This window comes from Lipophrys pholis (assembly GCF_963383615.2).
Source record: "Lipophrys pholis genome assembly, chromosome: 6".
NCBI lineage: Eukaryota > Metazoa > Chordata > Actinopteri > Blenniiformes > Blenniidae > Lipophrys > Lipophrys pholis.
Window position 1 is genome coordinate 18387116 of NC_137629.1, and position 23843 is coordinate 18410958.

At 43.3% G+C, this 23843-nt stretch overlaps 2 protein-coding genes across 5 annotated transcripts; one reads left to right on the forward strand and one right to left on the reverse strand.

Moving 5' to 3' along the window:
• Positions 1 to 282: 282 nt before the first annotated feature.
• On the reverse strand, positions 283 to 5124 carry mospd1 (motile sperm domain containing 1). 4 transcript variants are annotated; one of them, XM_080465423.1, is made up of 7 exons: positions 4988 to 5124; positions 3003 to 3080; positions 2460 to 2764; positions 2295 to 2370; positions 1961 to 2193; positions 1071 to 1232; positions 283 to 980 (listed from the first exon to the last, which is right to left on the reverse strand). In XM_080465423.1, the coding sequence occupies exons 3-7, from the start codon at positions 2614 to 2616 to the stop codon at positions 949 to 951; spliced, it is 660 nt and encodes a 219-aa protein (XP_080321549.1). In that variant the 5' UTR covers positions 2617 to 2764; positions 3003 to 3080; positions 4988 to 5124; the 3' UTR covers positions 283 to 948. The 4 variants fall into 4 exon arrangements, with proteins under 4 accessions (XP_080321549.1, XP_080321547.1, XP_080321550.1 ...); XM_080465421.1 differs by having other exon boundaries at positions 283 to 1232; XM_080465424.1 differs by lacking the exon at positions 3003 to 3080 and having other exon boundaries at positions 4988 to 5098.
• A 2423-nt stretch (positions 5125 to 7547) lies between these two features.
• ints6l (integrator complex subunit 6 like) lies at positions 7548 to 22596 on the forward strand (the record flags this gene model as incomplete). The annotated part of the gene is made up of 18 exons (XM_080465591.1): positions 7548 to 7658; positions 7778 to 7855; positions 10795 to 10944; positions 13562 to 13651; positions 14151 to 14334; positions 14425 to 14553; positions 15533 to 15696; positions 16017 to 16169; positions 16584 to 16716; positions 17108 to 17202; positions 17288 to 17398; positions 18426 to 18641; positions 18725 to 18851; positions 18965 to 19107; positions 19197 to 19425; positions 20230 to 20601; positions 20681 to 20774; positions 21629 to 22596. The coding sequence occupies 18 exons, from the start codon at positions 7548 to 7550 to the stop codon at positions 21729 to 21731; spliced, it is 2682 nt and encodes an 893-aa protein (XP_080321717.1). The 3' UTR covers positions 21732 to 22596.
• Positions 22597 to 23843: the final 1247 nt, after the last annotated feature.

Below are 23843 nucleotides of genomic sequence, written 5' to 3' on the forward strand. Positions count from 1 at the left end.
AAACTAAATTGTTGAAACATTTTAAAAACGCCTAAAATATAAAGTTATAAAGTGAGCATTATCTTACGTTATCTTAAGAATAAGATGTTGAGAATGAATCAATATGGCATGACGATGGGCTGACGTTCATGGAAAGAAAAACTAAATGTTATTAATAATGTCAGGAGGACTTTCTAGAGTTGAGCTACATTAATCTGCAGAGCGTACCGAGGTGGGATGGTCATGTTTTGCCCTCCACACCCTCCCGATTCCTCCCGAAATAACAATAAAAGGCAGATCCTATTGGAGCGTGATCCAATACGGCTGCATTGAGTCTTTATTAAAAATCTGACGGTGATATAATACAGCAAGCGTTCTTTGTCTTCATGAAAAACCAGAAAGATCTCTGCTTTGGCGACACGTCGAAGTCTTTTGCTGCTGCGAATGAAAACATGACGGCTCATTCAGGATGAAGAATCCACACATGCAAACGACTGCATTTAGTCCTCAGGCTACACTAGAAATGCTTCTGAGAAAACATCAATATAATGACAGTTACAGTGGAATATATTAACAAAAGAAAAAGGTTAAATGGCTTTATGTACACGTAGCACGCTCCTTTACACACACATTCACTATGTTTTGTTACACAATGGCAACGGTAATACAGACAGAAACCGTCCGGCCGGGATGCGGCCGGACGTTTCTTTGCGGCCTCCGCTCAGGGTCAGCTCCACCCACACGCCTCCCTCCCTCCCTCACGCACGTATTGACACAACTATGTGGATTTGTGGGGGGAAAAAAAAAAGTATGCTAAAATGTGTTTTTCAGAGGATTGAGGTCATTAGATGAAGATCCCCCCGTCCTCGGTTCTGTCCTAGAAGCACAGCGGCAGCTTCTAGAGCGACAACACTCCTTTTAGACTCTTTTCTTTTCTTTTCTTCCCTCCTCCTCTCGGCTCGCGACACTTCATGTGCGCAGGATGACCATCGTGAGAAGACCTGAAACACAGCAGCAGACGACACCGAACCACACCGTGAGCGGCGGCTTTCCAACGCAGCCCTGCGGTTCTTTTAATGGTCGGCACTCACCAAGGACATAAGCAGCTACGAGTTTCTTGTTAACACTTAAGTGGAGGTAGACAGGCACATTAGATTCCTGCTCCCCCAGCGTGGGGAGCATGAGGGCCACCATGCACACCAGCCCCAGCAGCACGGTCAGCAGGCTGGGTCCTCCGGCAACCTGACGGCTCTCTGACAGGCACAAAGCAACGGCAGCGTTATGGTGGGAGGTAGGACGTGTGGAGGGATTTCTCAGTTCCCACAATCATTCTTGGCCATAAATATTTTACCACTGGAGAGTTGAATTATTTCCCTTTTAGATGTCGCCACGTTTCTGACGCGGCTGAGTCTCCCGGGTGTTAAATTAAGTGTTGATTTTCCAACATGTATCATTTCTTTAATCCTCCAGTCAACCAAACGAGAGTCCACAGCAGAAAATAACCAGGCAAAGGAAGAAAAACGACCTGACAAATTGTGTCCAAAATAAACATTGTGCTGCTCCGTGTTACAACACTTGAGTTTTTGTGTGTTGTTTATGTGTAGCGAATGAAGATTTATTTCCGCCTCACAGCTGAAGATTTACACTGGAATTCTAAGGTTTGAATGAGTTTGACCAAATCATGACCGCAGGGATTTGGATGTGAGCTTCCTCCAACTTAACCTGAGAGGCTGCAATTCAATCCTAATAGTTCCACTTGTTCTTAGAGCTGAAATGCTGTGACTTGTATCAGATTCCAAATACTTATGGTCCTAATGTTAGGCTGTCACATCAACCCCAGTCAGAGGAAAATAAGCAAAACAGAAACAATCACTTCTTATTCTATTAAATGATTCAGATGAATCGTCTCTTATACACTGCGGGTTCCATGAGCCTGTGGCTCCACCTGGTGGCCACCAGGCGCATCAGTCTTGTTTCCTACCGGTCTGAAACGCAGTCTGTTCGAAGAACTCGCTGTCGGTGTACTGCTCCCGCAGCCTGCGCTCCTCATCCTGGGGCCGGGGGCTGGGCGGCTCCTGCGAGGCGGACGGACGCAGCGTGGCCGTCACCTCTTTGCGGCCCAGGGCTTTGCGCTGACTCTGCTCCGACACCTGAAGCCGGAACTTGTCGTACACGCCGTAGTGACATGGCCGCACATCTCGGTGTCTGATTACTCTGCGAGGACACAAAGCAGCGACACCAAGGCTTCACTCAAGCAGGTCCAAGGTGCACAGAAGAAGGCAGAATAAAATGTTGTAGAGCATCTGTAAACTGACATGTCAACACAACACTGTGGCTTAACAGCTCCAGTAGAATCCACCACCGTGTACTTGTTTGGCGCCGTGCACAGCACTGAAAACACAAAAAATCAGTTCAGCATTATGACCCATAATAAATACAAAAAGGGGACACTGAGTGACACTTTTCTTCTCCCGACTGACCTTTGAACTTGAGGGCGAACTCATAGGGGTTGTAGAGAGTGAGCACCTGCTTGTGGGACGTCTGCTCATCGGCGTAGAACACCAGCTCAGTGGGGAACACGAACACGGGAAGGCTTCCTTCCACCAGCTCAGGCTGTCGATGCTGCTGCTGCTGCATTGGCCCCCGCTGAGCTCGGCCCCGGCCCCGTCCACGATCTGCCTGCCCCCCCCCGCCCCACGCTCTTCTGGCCACTGCCCGGCTGCAAACACTCCCCACAGGCGCACACTTCCCACTCTCAGCTCCTCACAGCCATGACACGCCGCTGCTGGAGACCAAACAAAGTATATGGTCAGTACGCTGTTCACTTCTGGGATCAATACACAGCGGGGTGGGTGGATTAACTTTCCCAGCATGCATTCTTCCTGGAATATTTTGAGATTAAGCCACGGTAAGACGGTGTTATTCAGCACATTATCGCCGCTTCAGTGACCTCTAAACACTTCGGGGTGTTCGTTACATCAACACGCCAGTGGTGACCTCTGCGTGTCAAGGTTAAAACTCACTTTGACAGACGTGGAGGACAAGGTGTGGACCAAACCACCGGCCCCGGGATCAGAGGACAACCTTCTCTTCCAACTGAACTGCAGGCAAAGGGGATATTAGAATATATCACATTACTTTTAGGATGTTGTCAGCCTGCTTCTATTCAGGTTTTTTAATAAAGATATTTGATGTCTTCTATGTGATTTCCTGGTGAAGTATCACTTTTGCTTACCCCCTTTATCCCCCTCCAGAGACTTGTGCCCCAATTGTAACCCCTGGAAAATAGGACGGTTCTACTCATGTTCCAGTAGTTTTGGCGTGTTCATTATTTTAGGTTGGGGGTGAAAAGTAAGAATCCAGAAATGTGTTTCTTGTAATCTGCTGTTGGCCACAATCCATTTCAATTATCTGCCTTACACCAACACAATAATAAGCACAAGAGGAAAACAAACCTCAGTTATTAGTCTGAGGATTTAACTAATATAGTCACTCCAGAGACATTAACCCTTTAAAAGGATAAACCACACAAGGGGTTTTAGGAATGGAAGGGAGGCAACATTTCCACTTTATTCTGTATTTCAACTTTACACTCAACTTTTTTCGAGAAGTGTATGATTAAAAAAAAAATCTATCTCATATCTTTTTTTTTTTTCCTCATGAGTGGCCCAAATACTCTTCTGTAACTGCAGGAGAACTTGGACATGATGAGATTAGATTTTTTATTTGTCACATACAAGTATTAAAGTATGAAACGCAGCAACAGTCCACCAGGCTCTAAGAACACGAAATACATTTCACTATATTTTGCACCAAAGGGTAACATTAAAATTGCCTTTACGCTGAGAATGTAGTCATTTTTGACAGTAATTATTTGGTTTCGCAAAAAGTAAAAACATTCTCATCACACATACTCTGCGTCACGACAAAGACCAACTTTAAAGTTCAATTTAAAGGAGTTTAATGGTCAATTCTGGGAGGAAATTCCCCTCTGGGGATTATTACAGTGCTATAGAACAAAATAAAATTAAACATATTATGGCACTATTTTACCAGTCCAGCTCGCTCAAAATGAAATTGGGCCAAGAAGATATATCTATACCATCCAACTGATAGAGATGTGGTGTGATTGTAATGCCTTTTCTATCTACCTGACATAAACATGTTAAAGGCCACGATCCTTTGAGTCTTTTGTTTCCCAATGCAGTTCTTTTGTCTTCTTCTTCCCCTCACCCTACCATATCTGCCTCCCTCAGGTGGGGTGAGGGGTGAAAGGTGTTTTCTTTACAGACGTGTTCCTGAGTTTATTTGTTCATCACTCCCTGGTCGTCTTAAAGCACTCAGATCAGAAAGATGAGAGGAATTTACACGGTCTTGATCAAACCTGTGACAGAAGGTGCCATATACACACCCGACAGAAGTTGAATTTACCGAACACTTTCCAGAGCCCTCCATGTGGCCTGTCACGTGCTCCTTTGTGTTTACACGTTAAAGTCGAGCTCGAGGACCCTGTGGTGTCGAAATCCTTTTTCCTTTAACGCACGTGGCGTTTCGCTTACAAAGTCAACCCGCAACGTTACCTTTAAATGTAAGTTATCTAAATATGCCACGTGGGATGTCATGCAGTCGTATGTCTCGTCCTGTCGTTGGATTTTGTGTTTTGGCTTCAGAAAGAGTGACTCAGGGAAAACATCTCCCTTTCAACCTGGCAATGTAAACACACGACCAATCAAACGAGTATCATGTTCGTGTCAAACACCACAACACGGCTATCAAACGTGTATCCAACCAACTGTTAAGACAGACTATCTGTGTTATATTTGCCCCCTTTGGTACCGTAACAACACATTTATGCTCTGTAACGCTGACGCTGAATAATATCGTAGCTAACATTAGCCGGCTAGGAAAACATCCAGGATCGCTGATAGCCACTTGACGCTGCTCTCACGCGCTGTAAACACACAGTTTGTTGGTATTTCAGGGAGGAGAAAAAAAAGCAACTCTTCACCTTGTGTTAGTGAACCGTCGGCGCTGGGGGGTCCTAGCTCTGATGCCACCCTGTTGTTGTTGTTGTTGTTGTTGTTTCGGTTCCTTTTCTCTGTGTGGATAATTATACTGCAGACCTGCGGGGCATGCGCGAGGGACGACGTAAGCACGTAACGACTACGTAAGCACGTAAAGATGTTTCCCAAACCTCTGGACCAACGTGTTTATAATAATTTCATAACACTTCGGGTGGACGTCATGGAAATGGACTTTTTATAATTTGAACCTCACAAACACAAAGAACAACTGTATTTCCGAAGTGCTCGCTCTTCTGAGCTGTTATTATTAAATCAATTAAATCAAATTGATCTTATAAAAGACCTCATAGCAGGCAGTGCATGACTTAATGTGATTTTTTTTAATGATATCAATGGGTACTGAGATTTTTTCTCATGCAGCGAAGTATTAAAGATCTGAACCAAGTATGCTGGAGTAGACTAAAAAAAATTCTAAGACAATATCTTTATTGTAGAGGTGAAAAATAATGTGACCATCTGGCCTTGCTCGGAATTTATCCATCCATCCATCCATCCATCCATCCATTCACACCATGGACAGACTTCCAGTCTATCACAGGGAAAACAAACACACACTTACATTCACAACTTGGGTCACCAATTAACCTCAAACAGATGTTTTTTGACTATTGGAGGAAACCCATGCACACATGGGAAGCACATGCAAATGCCACACGGAAAGGCCTGGCCAGTAATTGAATCCATGACCTTCTCGCTGTGAGGTGAGAGTGCTGGAAAGTCCTGGTTTTTTTTAAATGTGAAAAAAATGTAATTCATTCTTTTGGGATACATTGCTTTGGGAGGAATAGTAAACATATCACAGCACTAAGGCCTGACAAGTTGACTGAGATAACAGGAATGCAGCTTTTACAGTGATACCTAGATAAAGCAATATTGTGGGAGTAGGTTTCTTAAAATGTATACGCTAAAGATAGGATATCAGGTCTTTCAGCAGAAATATGGATGTAACAAAATTAATAGAGGACAACGTTTGTGGACATTTGACTGTATGATATCATGTTGTATGAAATTATATGCATTTAAAGTACATGTGCACAATGTAGTCATATCCCTTTGTACGAAAACAAAGAATTAAGAAGACTGGAGAATTTTCAAAATTTACTCTGGTCTATTTTTACTGTTGCAGCTCAGTCCGGATCAAACTGAACTGCATCTGGCCTTTGAACTGAGAATAGTTTGTTATAGCTTTGATAAACATTGTAAATTTATAACAGACAAGTACAAGTGACCAAGTTACATACTCTGACATGTTTTACTGACCGTTTTATCAGAACAATCTTTATTGTCATTTTTTACCATGGGAACATGAAAGACACGTTCTAAAAATAGAATAGTTGAATAGTAATGATGTAAAATAACATATTAAAACAGTGTATACATCTAGAAACACTGTAAACGTTAAGGTTAGATAAAGTATGGTTGGAGTTAGGACTTTGGTATATTTTTGTCTTTGTAAGGATTGTACTTATCACAAATACATTCATATTAACCCATATATAGCTATATTATAAGACATGTGTGATGTTCACAACATCTAATGACAAGGTATTCAACTTTTACAGGGATAATAACAATGGGCATGGCTCAGAGATCTTTTTGATAAAAGAATTCGACAGAAGTAACGAAAGTACAACTACAGTAATAAGAAGTACCTGTAATGTTTCATTAACTCCATTAAATCACACGACTCGTCCAGAATACCAATAGTTCTGCAACTCTTGATTAAGTTGTTGATTGAGTAACTATATCAATGTCGTACAGCCGAAACGTGTCTGTTTACTTGTGTAGGTCATGCCACTGCACGTGTTGTTGTGCTGTGTGTTACCATCGGAAGGACGGACCTTTTTGAGGCGCCTTGAACGCAACAGAAGAGAGTGAGAGGGGGAGGTGTGTGTGTGTGTGTGTGAGAGAGAGAGAGAGAAAGAGAGAGAGAGGGAGATAGATAGATATATAGAGAGAGAGAGAGCGCGAGAGGGCGGGATGAGAGGGAATTGTAAAGTAAAATCAGTGCTATGACGATAATCTGTGGCCTGGTGTGACCATCAGTAGGTCATGCGGGCCCAGCGAGGACTCCACTCATCTCCAGGACTGCAAAGCCACGCTTTTCCCAACAACCACCCGCTTTACATGCATTCAACTGGAGGGAGGAGGCGGACGCGCCAAGCTTGCAAGCCATTTCGACCTCGTTATACATTTCTATATGGAGGGGGCGTGGTCAGCAGAACGGGGCTTGGCCAATGGCGTGGCGGCACAGCAGGCTGGGCGTGTCGTTCTGTTAGGAGCAGAAGTTGAACAGCGCGAGCCGAGACAGAGCTCTAGAAAGGCAGATAGAGAGAGGGCAGAGGCAACGGCCCTCTTCTGGAGGGGGGGGGGCTTATTATAACAAATATATACACACATGTGTGAACTGTTTGGCCGCACGGTAGCTCATATGTGGATAACAGTTATTTTAGAAAAGCATACAGCCGCGGTATTACATTTAAAATGCCTATTTTACTTTTCCTGTTAGACACGTCCGCCTCTATGAATCAGCGCACTTATTTGGGTACGACGTATCTGGACGTTGCTAAAGGCGCGGTTGAGGTCTTTATGAAGGTAACGGATGATTTTACCCCGACTTTTCTCAGCGAGTGTGCACCTTTGGTAAGCTTAGGGTTCCTTGGGCAAGGTCGGTCGAAATTAATATCTGTTGTTTTGATTTGCTTTTTTGACAGCTGCGTGCCCGAGACCCGGCTAGTAGAGGCGACAGGTACATGCTAGTTACATTCGATGATCCGCCGTACGGAGTGAAGGTAATTAGCAACTGATGCCATTTTTACATTTGCAGAGACGAGCCTATTTTTTCTGTCAGTGAGGCTTTATTGTCCTTCTGGTTTGTAGTCAGTGTTGGGCGGCTTCCTGCAGGCTCCCAACAGTCGCAGACCCGGAGCTGCACTGCCTCCTAACATCCAGCGGACATTTTGCTTTTGTGTTGAGAAAAGTCTCGGGCGTTGAGATGGAGGCGGAGAAATTTATTATCAGCCGTGACGTCGCGGTTTTTTCTAACAGTGCCACGTCTCGATTGGTCCAGGAGCCCGCCAATCATCATCACCCCCGTCCCTTGCATATACCACGCTTTGCCATTGGTCAATGCGGGCTGAAAGTTGATAAGCCCCTCTTCATCATGAGATTTTTTTTTTTTTTTAATATATATTTTCATATGAGTTCGCTGGACGGGAATTATCATTATCTATATCAGCATTATTAATGCTACGATCAAAAGGGCCCTGTATAGAAACACTTTAGTGTTTATAAATATATATATCACAGACATAGAGGAAGAAAGCACCAGTGTATCACTGCAATAATTTCATGGTGTTTATGTCAGCAGAGCTATCCACAGCACCAATCTATTGACTTGTTTTATGGCCTGGCACACATCTCCCTCTGAGCATCTCATGCCTAATAAACAAGGTTTCTAAGTGCCCACATGGACCCCTTCAGGCTCAGATCTACCTCATATTTAGATGTACATCATAAGTCTCTCCAGACGTCAGAATCCCAAGAAACTTTTCATTAATCCCTGCAGGGAAACTGCTCAACTCTGTCTCCAAACCACTCACCACTGTTGCTTGGGTAATCTCACTGCTTAAAGATGCATGAACTACAGCTTACTTTATTATTACATTCTGTATTTTTTTGTTTTGAATGTGCTCCCAATAAGAAAACACTGTAGCTGGAATGTAATGTAGACACACGTTACCAAGCACAATTAAAGCTTGTAGGTGTATAGATCTATGTGTTCTCAAAAAATAATTGTTCCATAAATATTACTTTATGATATTGTTATTGCAGTATAGTAAATAGTTTTTATTTACATACAGAAAAATCAGAGATGCACTTTTAAATATTGCACTCGCTAGATAGACAATGGGAATGATCTGATCAGAGCTTGTAAACTGCAGAAAGATGAGCCCCCTCCCCACCCACCCCCCCTGAAACCACATGGCACAACCCCCACCCCTCTACCCCCTCACTGTGCAGGCTTTGTCTCACACCAGGTCATCATTTTTGGTCAAATGAAGGACTTCCTGATGCTTTTCCACATTATAAAAAAATAAAATAAAAGAATGATTTGCAGTAGTCACATGTGCAAAGCTGTTTAGCAAATCAATCTCAGAGGAGGAATCCCCCCCCCCCCCCCCCACCCTGGGAGCATTGAGTGTTCAGAGGCCTGGAGGGTGGGGGGGAAGTGGTGGCTGTGACCTTCCCCACCTCAATCTCTTTCCGGTTCACGATTCAAACCAACAACTTTCTGCTCTCAAGTTCTAACCTTTAAGCTGCGAGTGCCTCATAATGTTATAAATACATTCTTGTTAATGTCTGTTGGAATCCAAATTCAATCCACCTTTTCTTATGCTATTTAGATTGTTTCATTTTAAAGTGAGTCTTTATATATAGTCTGTGGTTTTACAGTAATGCTCATTTTATAGATTAACGTACTCCCTATTACACCTGTGATCAAGGCAGAGCTGAAAATGTGTTTTTAATAGTAATATCAAGTACACCACCAAGATGTGGCTCACATAAAGTCATCCAGGTGCTGCTGTTAGCCTGGAGAGCTTTCCCTTGGTTGTAAAGTCTGTCCTCCTGCTCTTCCTCTCTTTGTCTTGGCTGCCGTTTGTCTTTGTTGTTTCTGGCTGTGTGTGCATTGAGGATTATGATGAAAGGACAAGGTTATACTGAATGAGGCTACTCTGATTGCACAGTTACAGAAGCAATAAATTGTTGATGTGGAGGGAGAGAAAGACAGAGACAGACAGACAGAGAGAGAGAGAGAGAGAGAGAGAGAGAGAGAGAGAGAGAGAGAGAAGAGGCTGGGCCAGAAGAAAACAGAAATATTCTGTAGTCTGAATTATTGAGTGCAAGCTAAGCCTTACATTTCTGCTGGCCTATGTGAGCGTTTATGTCTGGGTTAGTTTGCTTTTACCCGAGTGAATGCTCCAGCAGCTGTCTCTCATACATGATCAATTGGATATTATTCTAATGCCATTCATGCAATTCCATGGTTTCCTAGAAATTTCCCCCAAATCACGACTTTGGAATGATATCCCACGATAATCCACAGCTCAGCCCACTGGCCTGATTCAGAGCTGTTGACTGCTGGTGGCTCATGCGTTTATTTTTCCCTCTCTTTTGCTTTCCGTCTCTCACCTCCTCTCTCCAAGCAAAGCTTGCAGGTCATCCTTAGATTAAGCTCGAAGCTGCAGCAGGAAAGTACTTGACCCCGGTGGAGAGAAGTCAGAGAGCAGTCACACACTCGACATTCCCTCCTCTCTGTCACAGAACACAGTGGTTTTTATTGTCACAGGCGCCCTCTCAAACAGACTCAACATCAAGCTCTGATGTTGGCCTGCATTGCATCTATATTATCTACTTTTTCCAGAGCTTGGCCTAACCTGATCTAATTTTATGGCTACCATTATGCCATGCAGCACGGATTCACTGGGTCATCCCCGGCTCATCTTAACCAAAGTGACAGTCATCTGCTTGAATTAATCAGTTTGTGCTTGCCAGCAAACAGAACTGTCCCTGTTTCTCTTAGTAATTACACAGTATGGGTATCTGTGGGTGTGCGTCTATTTTGGATCGAGGCTGTTTGCTGTGCTTTGGGACTTCAGGCCTCCTCTGCAGCTCGTTGAAGTGCTGCTTCGCCGTGCAGCACGTCAAGACTGTGTTGTGTGTATTTCAGGCAGGCTGGAAGGAGAACCACTCCACCTTCATGTGTGAGCTGAAGAACCTGCAGGCCTCTGGCCTGACCACGTTAGGGCACGCTCTGCGGACCGCCTTCGACCTGCTTAACCTCAACCGTCTTGTTTCTGGGATCGACAATTACGGACAGGTACGTGCGTGCCACTGTGCACTGTGTTTGAAAGTGGAGAGTCACTTGGTGACAAACTAAAGTGTATTTATTGCTCATTTAAGTAGTAAATGGTAACGTATTGATATTAACAGTATACTACATACAATTTAAATGCATATAATAGCATTTGTGGAAGTAATGAATTACAAATACATTGCTGTAATTAAGTGGTATTTTTGAGGATTATTATAAGTTTTCCTTATTCGCATCAACGGGTACAGAAAACGTCACATTTTTGATAAGAACACATTTTGGCAGGACTTTAGCACCATATAGTGTGTAGGATGAAACAACAGGACTATGAACGCTTTTAGAAGACATCCTGTGAGATTTTCATATCGTTTTATCTTTAAGTTAACTTTATGTTGCGTCATGTTGGTCAGTGTAACAAAAACTTTAAATGCGATAATGGCCAATAGTGTATTTTCACAATTTAAAGTGTACAAGAAAATCCAATAATGCTGTAATTGTGTCCATTTTAAATCTAATAAATAACGCCATAACTTGCCAATAGTGTAATAGGACATTTGATCCATTATCGTAGTAATATTTTGTCAATAATCTATAAGTTGTTACATGAAGGAGTAGCATTTAAAAACATCTTTACAGATATAATAACTGCAGCCAATATTGTAATAATATATAAATCAAACTGCATCTCTTTATAAATGAACGTTTATTGCAGGTTCTGTGCAGTTTGAATATCAAAATAGGTATAGTGGATGAGATAGTTGTTATACCTTATCATATAGCATACACACAGTCTCATTTTAGTGGTAAAAAAATCTTTTACTACTTAATTACATTACTGGCAGTTATTACATTATTTGTTGCTTCAGGTTTACACTTTCCAAAGAATTTACTAAACATAAAAGACATTTATTGGTGTTTATTTGTACTGACTTTAAAATGTTACAAAACCAGAAACAATAAGTATTGATAAAACCTGCAACAACACGTCCATTTGTCTTCTATACTGCTTCATGCAGGGAGTCGTATACACTCACATTCTCCACTCCAAGCGGTTTACAGCTCACATTAGCCTCAGACGCTCGGCCCAGACTTGAATGTACAAATCTTCTCACTGTGAGCACCAAAGCACGACCGAGAGTGTAACTGTTCAATTGGAAAATAATTAGATGTAATTTGATATGCTTTGTCTAAGAAATGTGGTTTGAACGTAGATATTTTATTGGGGTCAATCGATACGAACGTTTATTTTTTCCACAACAATACTATTACTTGAAATTGAATACCATTTAAGCAACGTACAGCATTACAGTATGAGTTGTACATGAATACACATTTTCAGTACCCTTTCCACCAGAGACAAAAGTAATGTTTATTATGTCATTTCAAAAAGAATATTTGAGCAAAACTGGAGCAGAGATTATCTTTTGTTTGGCTGTGTACAGATTTTTTTTTTGTTGTATTTCTATTTCTGGATTGTTAACACAGAATCAGGCCAATTGTCATCTTTCTTTGTCAGCTTGTTTGTCTAATCATGACATTTCTGGTTAGAAACAATAACAAGCCCATTAAAAAAAGAGTGAACTCAGAAGAAAACACTGAAAGTGTCAAACGGCGTGGCAATCCTCCGGCAGACACCCACACAGTGCAAACAACGCACAGAAAAGTGCAGCATTGAATAATGAGTGCACACATATGATTTATTTTTTTTTTTTTTGCACTGCGGTGCAGAGGAAGTGCTTGATGGAGCTCATATTGTTGATTGTTTAGGAGAAGAGCATTGGCAGGGTCCAGAAGACAGTCACAATCCATGTTTTGAAGGCTTACACTCTGAAAAATGTCAGAAATGGTAAAGAGACTAAACAAAGACACTTGCTGGATAGAGCCACTGTGTAAGAATAAAGTTACTCTTCATCCATATGAAGAGCTGACTGAACAGTCTCTCCCTGGATAATCAAAGTATTGAAAGGTTTGGCTCGTGTGTCACGCTCACAAATGTTTCTATTGGCACGTCTTCTCTCCTTTGTGAGCAGAATATTGACTTTTGACTGGAGCCTAATTGTCTCCACCTTGTCCCAGTTAACGCAGCCACCTCCTTCATGTGGACATCTCCTCTCTAAACCCCGTCCTGCAGGCAGAGATGGATTACTCCTCTCAGAATGTGACACAGGTTGTGTGCATCAGGAGTGTGTAACTCTACTTAGGCATTCTCTGAGTGTTTGTATTGAACAAGGCTGACCTATGCAGCGCAGTGACTGAGGCCTGTCTTGAAGCGGTCCCACATTGACACTCTGCAGCGCCACACATGCATTCTGACACAAAGCGAAGATTACCAGCCTGAGCCTTATATTAGGATCTGTCAGAGGTGTGGCGGTAATTCCATACCAATTACTGCGTTGAAGTCGATCTCTGTGTAAACGTTTGACCAGCGTTTTGTCATTCATTCCCAGCATGAGAGACCAATTACATTTTGTGTCGTCGAAGATGGGAATTTTTCTGTGCAGGCACAGAGCCCAGAACTGTGTTTTGGAAAGTAAAGAAAAGAGAGCAGACCAGTGAGAATAAATGGTCTCAGTGTTTGCCTTAACTTGGATTTAATTGCTGAATGTTAATGTTCCCCTCTCAGGGCCGCAACCCATTCTTCCTGGAGCCGTCTGTGATCATCACCATCACTGATGGGAACAAGCTCACACACAGCTCGGGGGTGCCAGATGAGGTGAGAGCACAAACAAATGAAATGGAGCCACAATGCACTGCTGATAGCGATACCACCTCGACAACAGTGCGGCTGCTTCATGAAATATATCATCTGTTTGGACTTTTCGGGAATGTTTACTTCAGTTCTGACAACTTTATTAATCCCTCATTGGAAATTCCTTTGTAGCTTCCAAGTTAATACAAACAATCCTCACAAGCAGAGTCTACCCCCATTCATCCATCTTCTATACCACTTTATCCATCACAGGATGCTGGAGCCAATCCCTGTTTGTATAGGCTGGATACACCCTTGACAGGCAGACACAGATACACAATCACACACACATTCATATTCACACTTAAAAAAGAAACATGTGTTTGGGGTTAGTTATTGCCTAAAAAGTGTCTATCAGTATGAATGTGTAGAAAACCGTTGCATTGATGGGTAGATATATGTAATAGAAGAAAAATTAAATATTCAGACACACAGTGACATTAAGCTCCTGTTTGCTGTGCAGCTGCACCTGCCGCTCAACTCCCCTCTAGCCGGCAGCGAGCTGACCAAAGAGCCTTTTCGATGGGACCAGCGTCTGTTCGCACTGGTGCTGCGGCTGCCTGGGGCGGCCACGCCAGACACCGAGCAGCTCGGGAGCGTCCCCACAGACGAGTCTGCCATTACCCAGATGTGTGAAGTCACCGGAGGTTTGCTATTTCCTTCTACTTTGTCTTTGTTGTGTGTCCCTGCTCTTTTTAGTCAAGCTCAATAAGTCATTCCTGCTCCCTCGTCTTCAGGGCGCTCGTACTGCGTGCGAACGCAGAGGATGTTGAACCAGTGTCTGGAGTCTCTGGTCCAGAAAGTGCAAAGTGGGGTTGTCATTAATTTTGAGAAGACCGGGCCAGACCCGCCTCTCGTCGGTGAAGGTGAGTGTTTGGCTCAAGCCTTTTTGCAAATACAACAAGCAGCAACCGCTCTTAGATTAGCACCCATAAGATGTTTGAACTCTCAGAGAACCCAGCCGGGCGCATTAAATATGAATCAAATGGCTGACGCACACCAAAAGAAATAAATTTTATTGCTTTTCAAGCACATTATCTCAGCACATCTCATCGCGTCAGCTGGGGCAGAGACAGTGGGGAAGGTAAAGCAGGTAAAGAGCTAAAGATAATCTTGTAATTCACGATCTCTGCAGTACAGTTTCACACTGAAACGAGAGGTGCAATAATGTGAGCTGTAGCAAACTTGGTTGTTAAGACACAGTTACAGTCATTTATTTGTCACTTCTTTTGGATATCTCAGCACCGTGAGCATTTGAGAGGAACAACAGAACTAGATTAAAGTCGCCATCAAAACCAATTTGAAATAAAAGATGGAAAAACATCAGTGTAGATATGGACAGTTTGTGACATCTATAAAGACTACAGATGAAAGATGCCGTCCTCCGTAGCTCTGGTGCATTCACAGCAATGTTTAATAATGTGCTTTGTCCCTGTTAAATAAACAAACGGATAAATGAAAATCATAAGAACGGGAAACAATGAAGTCCTTCCCACATACAACCCTGAAGTGCCACATGACTGTGAAATGTGAAACACACGCACACACACGCACACGCACACACACACACACACACACACACACACACACACACACACACACACACACACACACACTGTCTCAAAAGCCGTCACACTGTCAGTTACAGTCACACACATTCACTCACAGACCAATGGAGTGTTCTTTTTTGTGACGAGATGGCTCAGTAAATTGTATTTCCTTTACATCTTTGAATGTGTAAATCGAATTTTAGGCCCCTGAAAAAGGTAGAAATCTATTTTAGTAAATAATGGGAAAGCCTGCTTGAATCAACCCATTATTTGATTTATTTTTTCTCTATTACAGATAACCCCGTTGAGTCGAGTCGCTCTGTGTCGTCCTTCAGTCCTCAGCCGTGGCACAGCTGCCACAAACTCATCTATGTACGACCAAACCCAAAGACAGGGGTGCCAGTAGGCCATTGGCCCATTCCAGAGTCTTTCTGGCCGGACCAGAACTCTCCCACCCTGGTGAGTGAAGACATATTGTCTGTCAGGTTTCTCCATTCTTTGCGTGAGTAATGGCCTGTTCCTCACATTGCCTGTGTCGCCTGCTCTGCTGCACTGAGCCCATCATTCTTCACTTTGTTTTTCCTTTATTGACAGTCCACTTTTTCTCTCTGACACCTTGTCTTGCGGCCAGCATGATCAAATGTTAAACTCTCCCAACTCAGTCTGCCATGCTTATTACCTTGAAGTCTTTACTCTGCGTTGTATATTGCTGCTGTTAAAGCATGAGATGGCTCTGCACCCCGGGCAGTTGTAAACAGTTTCCCTGTGCTGCCCTGCAGCCGCCTCGCTCTGCGCATCCCGTGGTGCGCTTCTCCTGCGTGGACTGTGAGCCCATGGTGATTGAGAAGCTTCCCTTTGACAAGTACGAACTGGAGCCGTCTCCACTCACCCAGTACATTCTGGAAAGGAAGTCTCCACACATGTGCTGGCAGGTAGGGTAGACACACACACACACACACACACACACACACACACACACACACACACACACACACACACACACACACACACACACACACACACACACACACACACACACACACACACACACACACACACACACACGGCCTTTGATGTCTTGCTTTACGCTCACTGGTGCTGCCTCAGGCGTATTTCTGAAGCCCAGATATAATGAGGTTGCTGGTTTAATTTATAATATCTTTTCGCCACGTGGCAATGTAATGTCAAAATTAAATGTATTGTTTGTCAATAAATTTCATTTTTCTATTCGACAGTTGTAAATTAGTGTTTGTTTACAGAAGTGAAGCTCGGTCACGCAACATATTTTCTTTTAAGCTCAACAAACAATTGTTATTTGACTCTGTAATTCTCCCTCTTGTCCTCAGGTGTTTGTGAACAACAGCGGGAAGCAGAATGACCTGGGACAGCCGTTCGGCTACCTTAAAGCCAGCACCACTCTTACCTGCGTTAATCTGTTTGTCATGCCTTACAACTTCCCGGTCCTCCTCCCGCTCCTCGGTGAGACACTTTCCTGTAAACTTGTGTACAATGTGGCCTCCAAATTCTGGGTCAGTGGCTCTGAGCTTATATTAGATTTAAAGACATTCCTTTTTTGGGCCATTTTTTTTTTTCCCAACCTCTCATCTTTAGGGAATCTCAAAGCTCAAGTTTATAACAGAGTAACTCGATAAATAAAATGACTGTTTTTGTTACATTTACGTGCAACAAATATATAATCGGGAATCGATGCGAGCTAAGGATGTTGTGAAACTGCTTATTTCTGTCCTCATTGCAGATTAACTGCTGCTCAATACTGATGTGTGCTTAGCAGCTTTCCCTGCAGCAGCAGGTGGAGCTGAAGCTGATCACTCATCCAGAATGCTACATTGTTTTTATTTTTTCCCCCCAGATGATTTATTCAAAGTGCACAAACTGAAACCAAACCTGAAGTGGCGACAGGCCTTTGAGATGTACCTGAAGACGATGCCTCCGTACTTCCTCCTGGTAAACTAATGCCACATCACTAATTCAGCGTTTGTAATGCATTAGTGTTTCTAAATGTCTAACTGTGTCTGTTCTCTTTGAAAAGCCTTTAAAAAAGGCAATGAGGATGATGGGAGCTCCTAACCTGATAGCAGACACCATGGACTGTGGCCTGAGTTACAGTGTCATTTCATACCTGAAGAAGCTCAGCCAGCAGGTAAAAGCTGCTTTGTACTCAGAGTCCATGTGAGACTAATGTGGGTGTAATGTGAGGGGAAAAAATGTTGTCAGCTCGGAATACACAGATTGAATTTTCATCAGGCCTCAGTGATGAATAACGGGTTTTTAAATGGAATCTGACTCGAGGAAACTGAGGAGTGTTGTTGATTCCGATGCTCGTAAAGGTTTTTACCGGATCTGTACATTTGTATTTTCACCATTATTGAGATTAACCCCAACTCACATTTTTGTAAGCCTACATTGATCTTCACAGGACAAATATTGTAACTGAAATGAGAGACATGTCACTTTACAACGAAAAAAACCTGAAAACGACTAGTTCTTTGAAGCTTTACTTACTTTAAATTGGAAGAAGAGAATATCCTCTCGTGGGTTTTTGTTAAAGGCGTGACATTACTTTAAACTGTCCAACATAATGAGGCACAGTTGAAGTGGAAACAACATTATCGCCAATTGTCTTTCTTGGAAAACCCTTGAATGTTTTGGGTGGATTTGCTGCTGGTGTGCAATGCTCCATGTCAGCAGGGTAGTTTGTGTAGTGTGCTCTCTAAAACGGCATGAAGTCTGGTTTACTTACTATAGAACTTCCTTTTCACTTTCTCTGTAGCCATCTTTATAAAAGATGAAGATAGAAAGGAACCATTCTATTTATTTTTGCAGTTTTGAATTATTTTTGCCTATTTAGACGGCTAAACCTTGTACACACTGCTCTCTGGCAGAGCCACATGCAGCATTTGCATTTCTGAATTATCACAGGGTTTCCAGATTTGTGACTGCGACTACACAAAGAAAATGATAAAAAATCTGCTGGCAGCTGTTGGAGGAGAAACACACAAAATTTTGTTAATCTAAAGGGGGATACGTGCAAGTATTGCCTCAGGTCTTCATGGTTAAGCCAGAGCATGCCACGAAAAAGAAGATCTTCTGAATGTAATCGCCTGACCAGATAATAAAAGGTTTCTTCTTCTTCTTCTTCTTCTTCTTCTTTTTTTGGGGGATTTCAGGCTAAAATTGAGTCTGATCGTCTAATTGTGTCGGTCGGGAAAAAGGCTCCTCAAGAAACCGGCATAAAGGTGAAGAACCACTCCAGTTCTCTCTCTCTCGCCCACCGGCGAGACTTCAAGCAGCTGCTGCAGGGAATCACCGGAGAGGGCCCGCTTCGCCTGGCGGACATCAACTTCAAAGAGTTTGCCGGTTTTCAGATCGCCCTGCTCAACAAGGTAGATTTGAGATATTTTCATCTGTCGGGGGCAAACACAATTTACTGGGTTTCATCGTTGTAAATCTCCAAATGTCTTCACAGGACGTCAAACCTCAAGCTTACCGAAACGCGTACGACATCCCCAGAAGGAACCTCCTGGATCAGCTCACCCGCATGCGCTCCAATCTGCTGCGGACGTCATTGAAATTAATTCGAGGACAAGATGAAGGTATATTACAGTAACAATGATGCTGTTTAGTTTTTGCAAATATACGCAGAATACGAACAAGTCCGGTAGTTGTTTTTTTCTCAGTGTCTCTTAATGTTTCTTGGGGGTGTTAGACTACCTGCACAGTATTCCAGTGGCACAGATGGGAAACTATCAGGAGTACCTCAAAATGATGCCATCTCCATTGAGAGAGATTGACCCTGATCAACCGAAGCGGCTGCACACCTTTGGGAATCCTTTCAAGCAGGATAAGAAGGTAAAAATATATCGACTCAGAATAGTATATTTTAACCACAACCGCGTCTTTATTTTCTAACGTTTTCACTCCTGAAACGCCGTCACCAGGGGATGATGATCGATGAAGCGGACGAGTTTGTGGCGGGCCCTCAAAGCAAGAAGAGGGGACTTTCTGGCGACTCCAACTCAGGCGTGACCCTGAAGAGGAGGCGGAGCATGTCGCCGCTGCTGCGGCGACCGCAAACTCCTCCTGGGAACACCAACCATGTGGCGGCGGGAAAGAGTCCAGCAGCAGTTCAGGCGCAGCAGAACCTCAAAACCGTCCCACAGCACAAAGGTATGAATGTTGAGATCAGCACCCTGGTGCAGAACAAACAAGCCGAAAAGAGCGACTTGACTTACAAACTGGTGATTAAAGTTAGATTGACGTGTGAAGGCAAATTACTTGTCTTTCAGTTTTTAAAAGGTAAAAATCCAACTTGCACCGATACGTTACGATACGTTACGATACGTTACGATACGTTACGATACGATACGATACGATACGATACGATACGATATGATACGTTATGATACGATACGTTATGATATGATACGTTATGATACGATACGTTACGTTATGATACGTTATGATATGATACGTTATGATATGATACGTTATGATACAATACGTTATGATATGATACGTTATGATACGATACGTTACGTTATGATACGTTATGATATGATACGTTATGATACAATACGTTATGATACGATACGTTACGTTATGATACGTTACGTTATGATACGATACGATCTGATACGATACGTTATGATATGATACGTTATGATACGATACAATACGTTATGATACGATACGATCTGATACGATACGTTACGTTTCGTTTCGTTACGTTACGTTACATTGAGTTTTATCTCAGAATAACCTTCTCAACAGCTGTTCAGCATGCTCTCTGTTGACATGTTGATATGAGCATGAAGTGAACTGAACTGAACATTTGTACAGTGTTCACCCTTTTTTTTTGTTGTTCAGGTTTGTTCTGGAGCAGTAAAACAATGGGTGTAAACAGTAAATGTCACATAAACTTCAATCACAGTGAATTCGAAGTGTCACATTTTATCCTTGTTACTCTACCAGGGGTGGACGGCAACACGGTGGTGATGACTGAGAGTAACGGAGACTCGGGTCTCGAGCTGGACCCTGCGGAGATGTGGCCGGCGGACATGGACACGGAGACAGGGAGCCCGTCTCCACTGAGCTTAGAGGAAAAAGCTGCGGTGGTTCAGGAAGAGGACGCCGTCGTGACGGAGGAGCAGCCAGCGGAGGATCATCTCGACGAGCAGCCGCTGGAGGAGAAACACAACTGCGACGGGCTGAGTCCACCGAGCCAGGCGGACAGCACTGAAGCGGAGCCTGCCGAGCTGGAGACCCTCTTCATCGCCCCGCTCGACGGAAACCAGGCAGAGCTGCGGACGCGAGTCATCAAGGAGGTCCGCAAGCCTGGACGCAGTGAGTATGAGCCGGCTCACGCTGTCACGCGGATGTGCGTGTCGGTCATCTCTTTATCTGTCAATGTGCTCCTCCTCAGACTATGATGCAATCGTCAGGCTACTACAGCAGGTGAAAGGATCCGCGAATGTGCAAATATACTTCATCCAGCACGCCATCAAAGAGGCTGTCAGGTAAGAAACTTTAATGTGCAGTTTAACAGCTTGTCACTGCATTCACATTTTATAGAGTTTCCTCAGAGCCCTGCACAGTCACAGCCAACGACTTGTGTTTGAATTATTCTCCTAACATTTCACATTAGCTTCACCTGCCCTTCATTCATCAGACAATTCTCATCATTACTAAACGTTTCTCTAGCTGGAGTTGTAGCTTATTATGGGATGGTTTTGCAGAACTTTCCACCCTTGAAGTTGAGTCTTCTGTGTCTTCATGTGACAGACTGACTGTGATATTGAAGCCATGATCCTTGACTCCTCATTCCTCCTGTTAGTACTGACCGCTTCTTGTTAGAGGCTGTCGTAGAATGAGTTGTACTCACAGGTACCTGTCCACAAAAGGCCGACAGATTTCCACTGTCAGACGAAAAACTGTTTTCCAGGAGCTCGGACCAATATAATGTAAATTTATCAATATCGATATCAACAAGGACAATTATCCATGCACCGTGCGTTCATGCTTATTCAGCCAATCAGATGGAGCTTACTGGCTTAGATTCCCAAACACTAAGTAGATGTTAAAGGTTGAGGCCACAAAGCTGGTAGGGAAACCACAAGTCTAATGGAATGCAGGTTTGGCTGGTCACGGGCTCGACAGACTCACAGATGATACATTTATTGTGTTTCCACTCATTACATCAACATTCATTCACACCTGGCGGCCACAGTATCAGAAACAGAATATATTATTCTGGTATATTAGATATCTGGGGGGTATTAGAGTGATGACGTGCTTTTGTTAGGGAAACTTTGCTCCTGCTTCTTGATCGCGATCGCTGCTTCCTCCCTCTCGCTCTCTGTGAACGTGGCAGGTTTAAGAAGCGGGTTCTGATCCAGCAGCTGGAGCTGGCGCTGAGCGACCTGGAAGAGAAACGGGCTGCGTCCTCTCTGCTCCCCAACGACCACGACAGGTAGTGACGGAGCCACGTTTGCAGTGTCACCATGAAAAGGAAGGAAAGGCCTTCTCTGCTCCAAGACCAGCTGTGGAGAGAAAACAGGGTCCCTCTGCTGCTGAGGACATGGGACAGACCCGCTGAGGATGAGTAACCTTTAAAGACAATCCTCCTCATGTTGACAGATGCCTTAAACTTCCATATGGCTTTTGTCTGTATGGGCACACACACACACTCCATTAGACGGGACAATAAGCTGGCAGATCCCCAGTTGAGAGGAACGAGTGATGGACTGATTTCTGCTTTACTAACAGACCTTTGTTCAGCTGGTCTGAAAAGTGTTTGTACCCCTGCAAGTTTTTTATCGGGACTCCAATATTTTAAATTGATGGCTTCTGGACGCTTCTGGCTCAAACAGATGAGGCCTCATATTTTTAGTGTTACATTTGCAAAAAGATGCACTCATTTGTTTTTGTTTTTTTTATATATTTGTCATTGTTGATACCGTTATCTAACGTTTTCCTATTTTTAGTAGCTGGAGCTGAAATTCTTTGGCATTCGAGATGGGCAAGATGGATTGAATCTGTGAGCATAGATGTTTATCTTTAACAACCCCGCCTACAGTTACACGTAAGAATTGATACGCTATGTGCGTCTTTGCCTGCTAAAATTCCAGATTTATTTCCATTAACAAGATGAACACGCTTCAGACTTCTCGCGACACGTTTGTTAAGTCGCTCTTCTCGCGAACCAAACAGCCGGCGAGGCTCCACCGAGATCCTGCGCGGCTCTGTTCATGCCGTGAGCCAAGTCATTCAAGTGTGCACATTGTTGTAGCGATATGAAGAGGGTATAGAAAGGCCTTTAAGAGCTGCACGGCTACACTTAAAAAAAAAAAAAAACAAGAATAAAAGCTTGTGTGCATTTGCTCAACCTCGGTGTAGAAGAGAGCGAGCGAGCTGCAGGAGAGTAAACCAACAAAATGTTATAAAGTCTCAGTAAACGTAGTTTTAGTTGGAGTTGATGGTAAATCGCTGCCCTGGCGTTTCTCAGAGGACCTGCCCTGTTTTCATAACACATTTATCTCCTCCAGAAAAACTACAGACTTCCATCGCTTATCTCGTTGACTTCAAAATACTGTCGATGTTGTTGCCCTTCTATTTTTTTCTCCACTGCAGAGCAGCGAGTAACAATGTTCCCACTATAATCTGAGTGCGGCAGCTTCCCTCTTCAGAAAGAATTACACCCAGAGGCCAGAAAATATAAAAAAAATGTTTTTGTATTGAAGACATTAATAAATTATAGTTTATAGTGTGTCTATTGGAGTTTCTCATAATGATCTGCAATTTGATAAAAGCTAAAACGAGGTTTTAATAACCTAGAATAGTCTTTTTTCACATTGTGAATATCCTGAATTAGGTTATCCTGTTCAGGCTTCATTCTCTGCGTACTGTTTTTTTTATATATTTTTTTAAGATTTCCATTCCTCCGTAGTGGAGATACAGGGATCTAGAGCAGCCGATGGCCGAGCCCTGGTCACTCAGTATTTCTCTGTTCCAGACTTTGGTACCTGAGGATAAATCATCCATCTCATTGTAAAGATTTCCATGTTGCCCAGCTCTGATTGTCATTGTGTTAGTCAGAAAAAGTGAAAGCTCACATTCCCAGTGTATGAACGATGGCTTTCTAAATATCCAAATTGGATCAGTTATGTCGCTATTTAACGTCAAAACAAGTTTTTTTTATTAAGGCAGGCTGGTTGGACTGCTTCATGCAGAGTCGATGTTTCGGTACAGTTGCACAATGTCAACCGACTTCCCCCCACAGCACAACCAGCACAACAGCGCTGTTGTTTTATTTCCTGGCGAAGTCGACGAGGATCGTAATCCCCCGTACGTGAACACGTCTTCAGTGTGTGCAGCATGTAAATCCTCCTCCTGTGGTGCATCTGTCCACGCTCGGCCGACAGCCGCCTCTTGAACTCCCAACAGCTGGCCGTCACTCCTCTGCTGCTTTTTACACCGACCCCACTCCGCACTCATCCGCCGTTTTTACCACAGATGTACACTACTTTTTAATGTTCATAGGGAATATAGATTATTTTTGTGAATTTGTTTATTTCAGAGTTTAAAGA

Bases quoted from the DNA above. Each gene is read 5' to 3' on its own strand.
- mospd1 (XM_080465421.1), bottom strand. From the start codon at position 2,616: ATGCAGCAGCAGCAGCATCGACAGCCTGAGCTGGTGGAAGGAAGCCTT. The intron at 2,371-2,459 runs GTCAGTCGGGAG...TTGTGTTTTCAG, and splicing joins GTTCGCCCTCAAGTTCAAAG to TGCTGTGCACGGCGCCAAAC. The intron at 1,233-1,960 runs GTAGGAAACAAG...TGTGCCTGTCAG, and splicing joins ACAGACTGCGTTTCAGACCG to AGAGCCGTCAGGTTGCCGGA.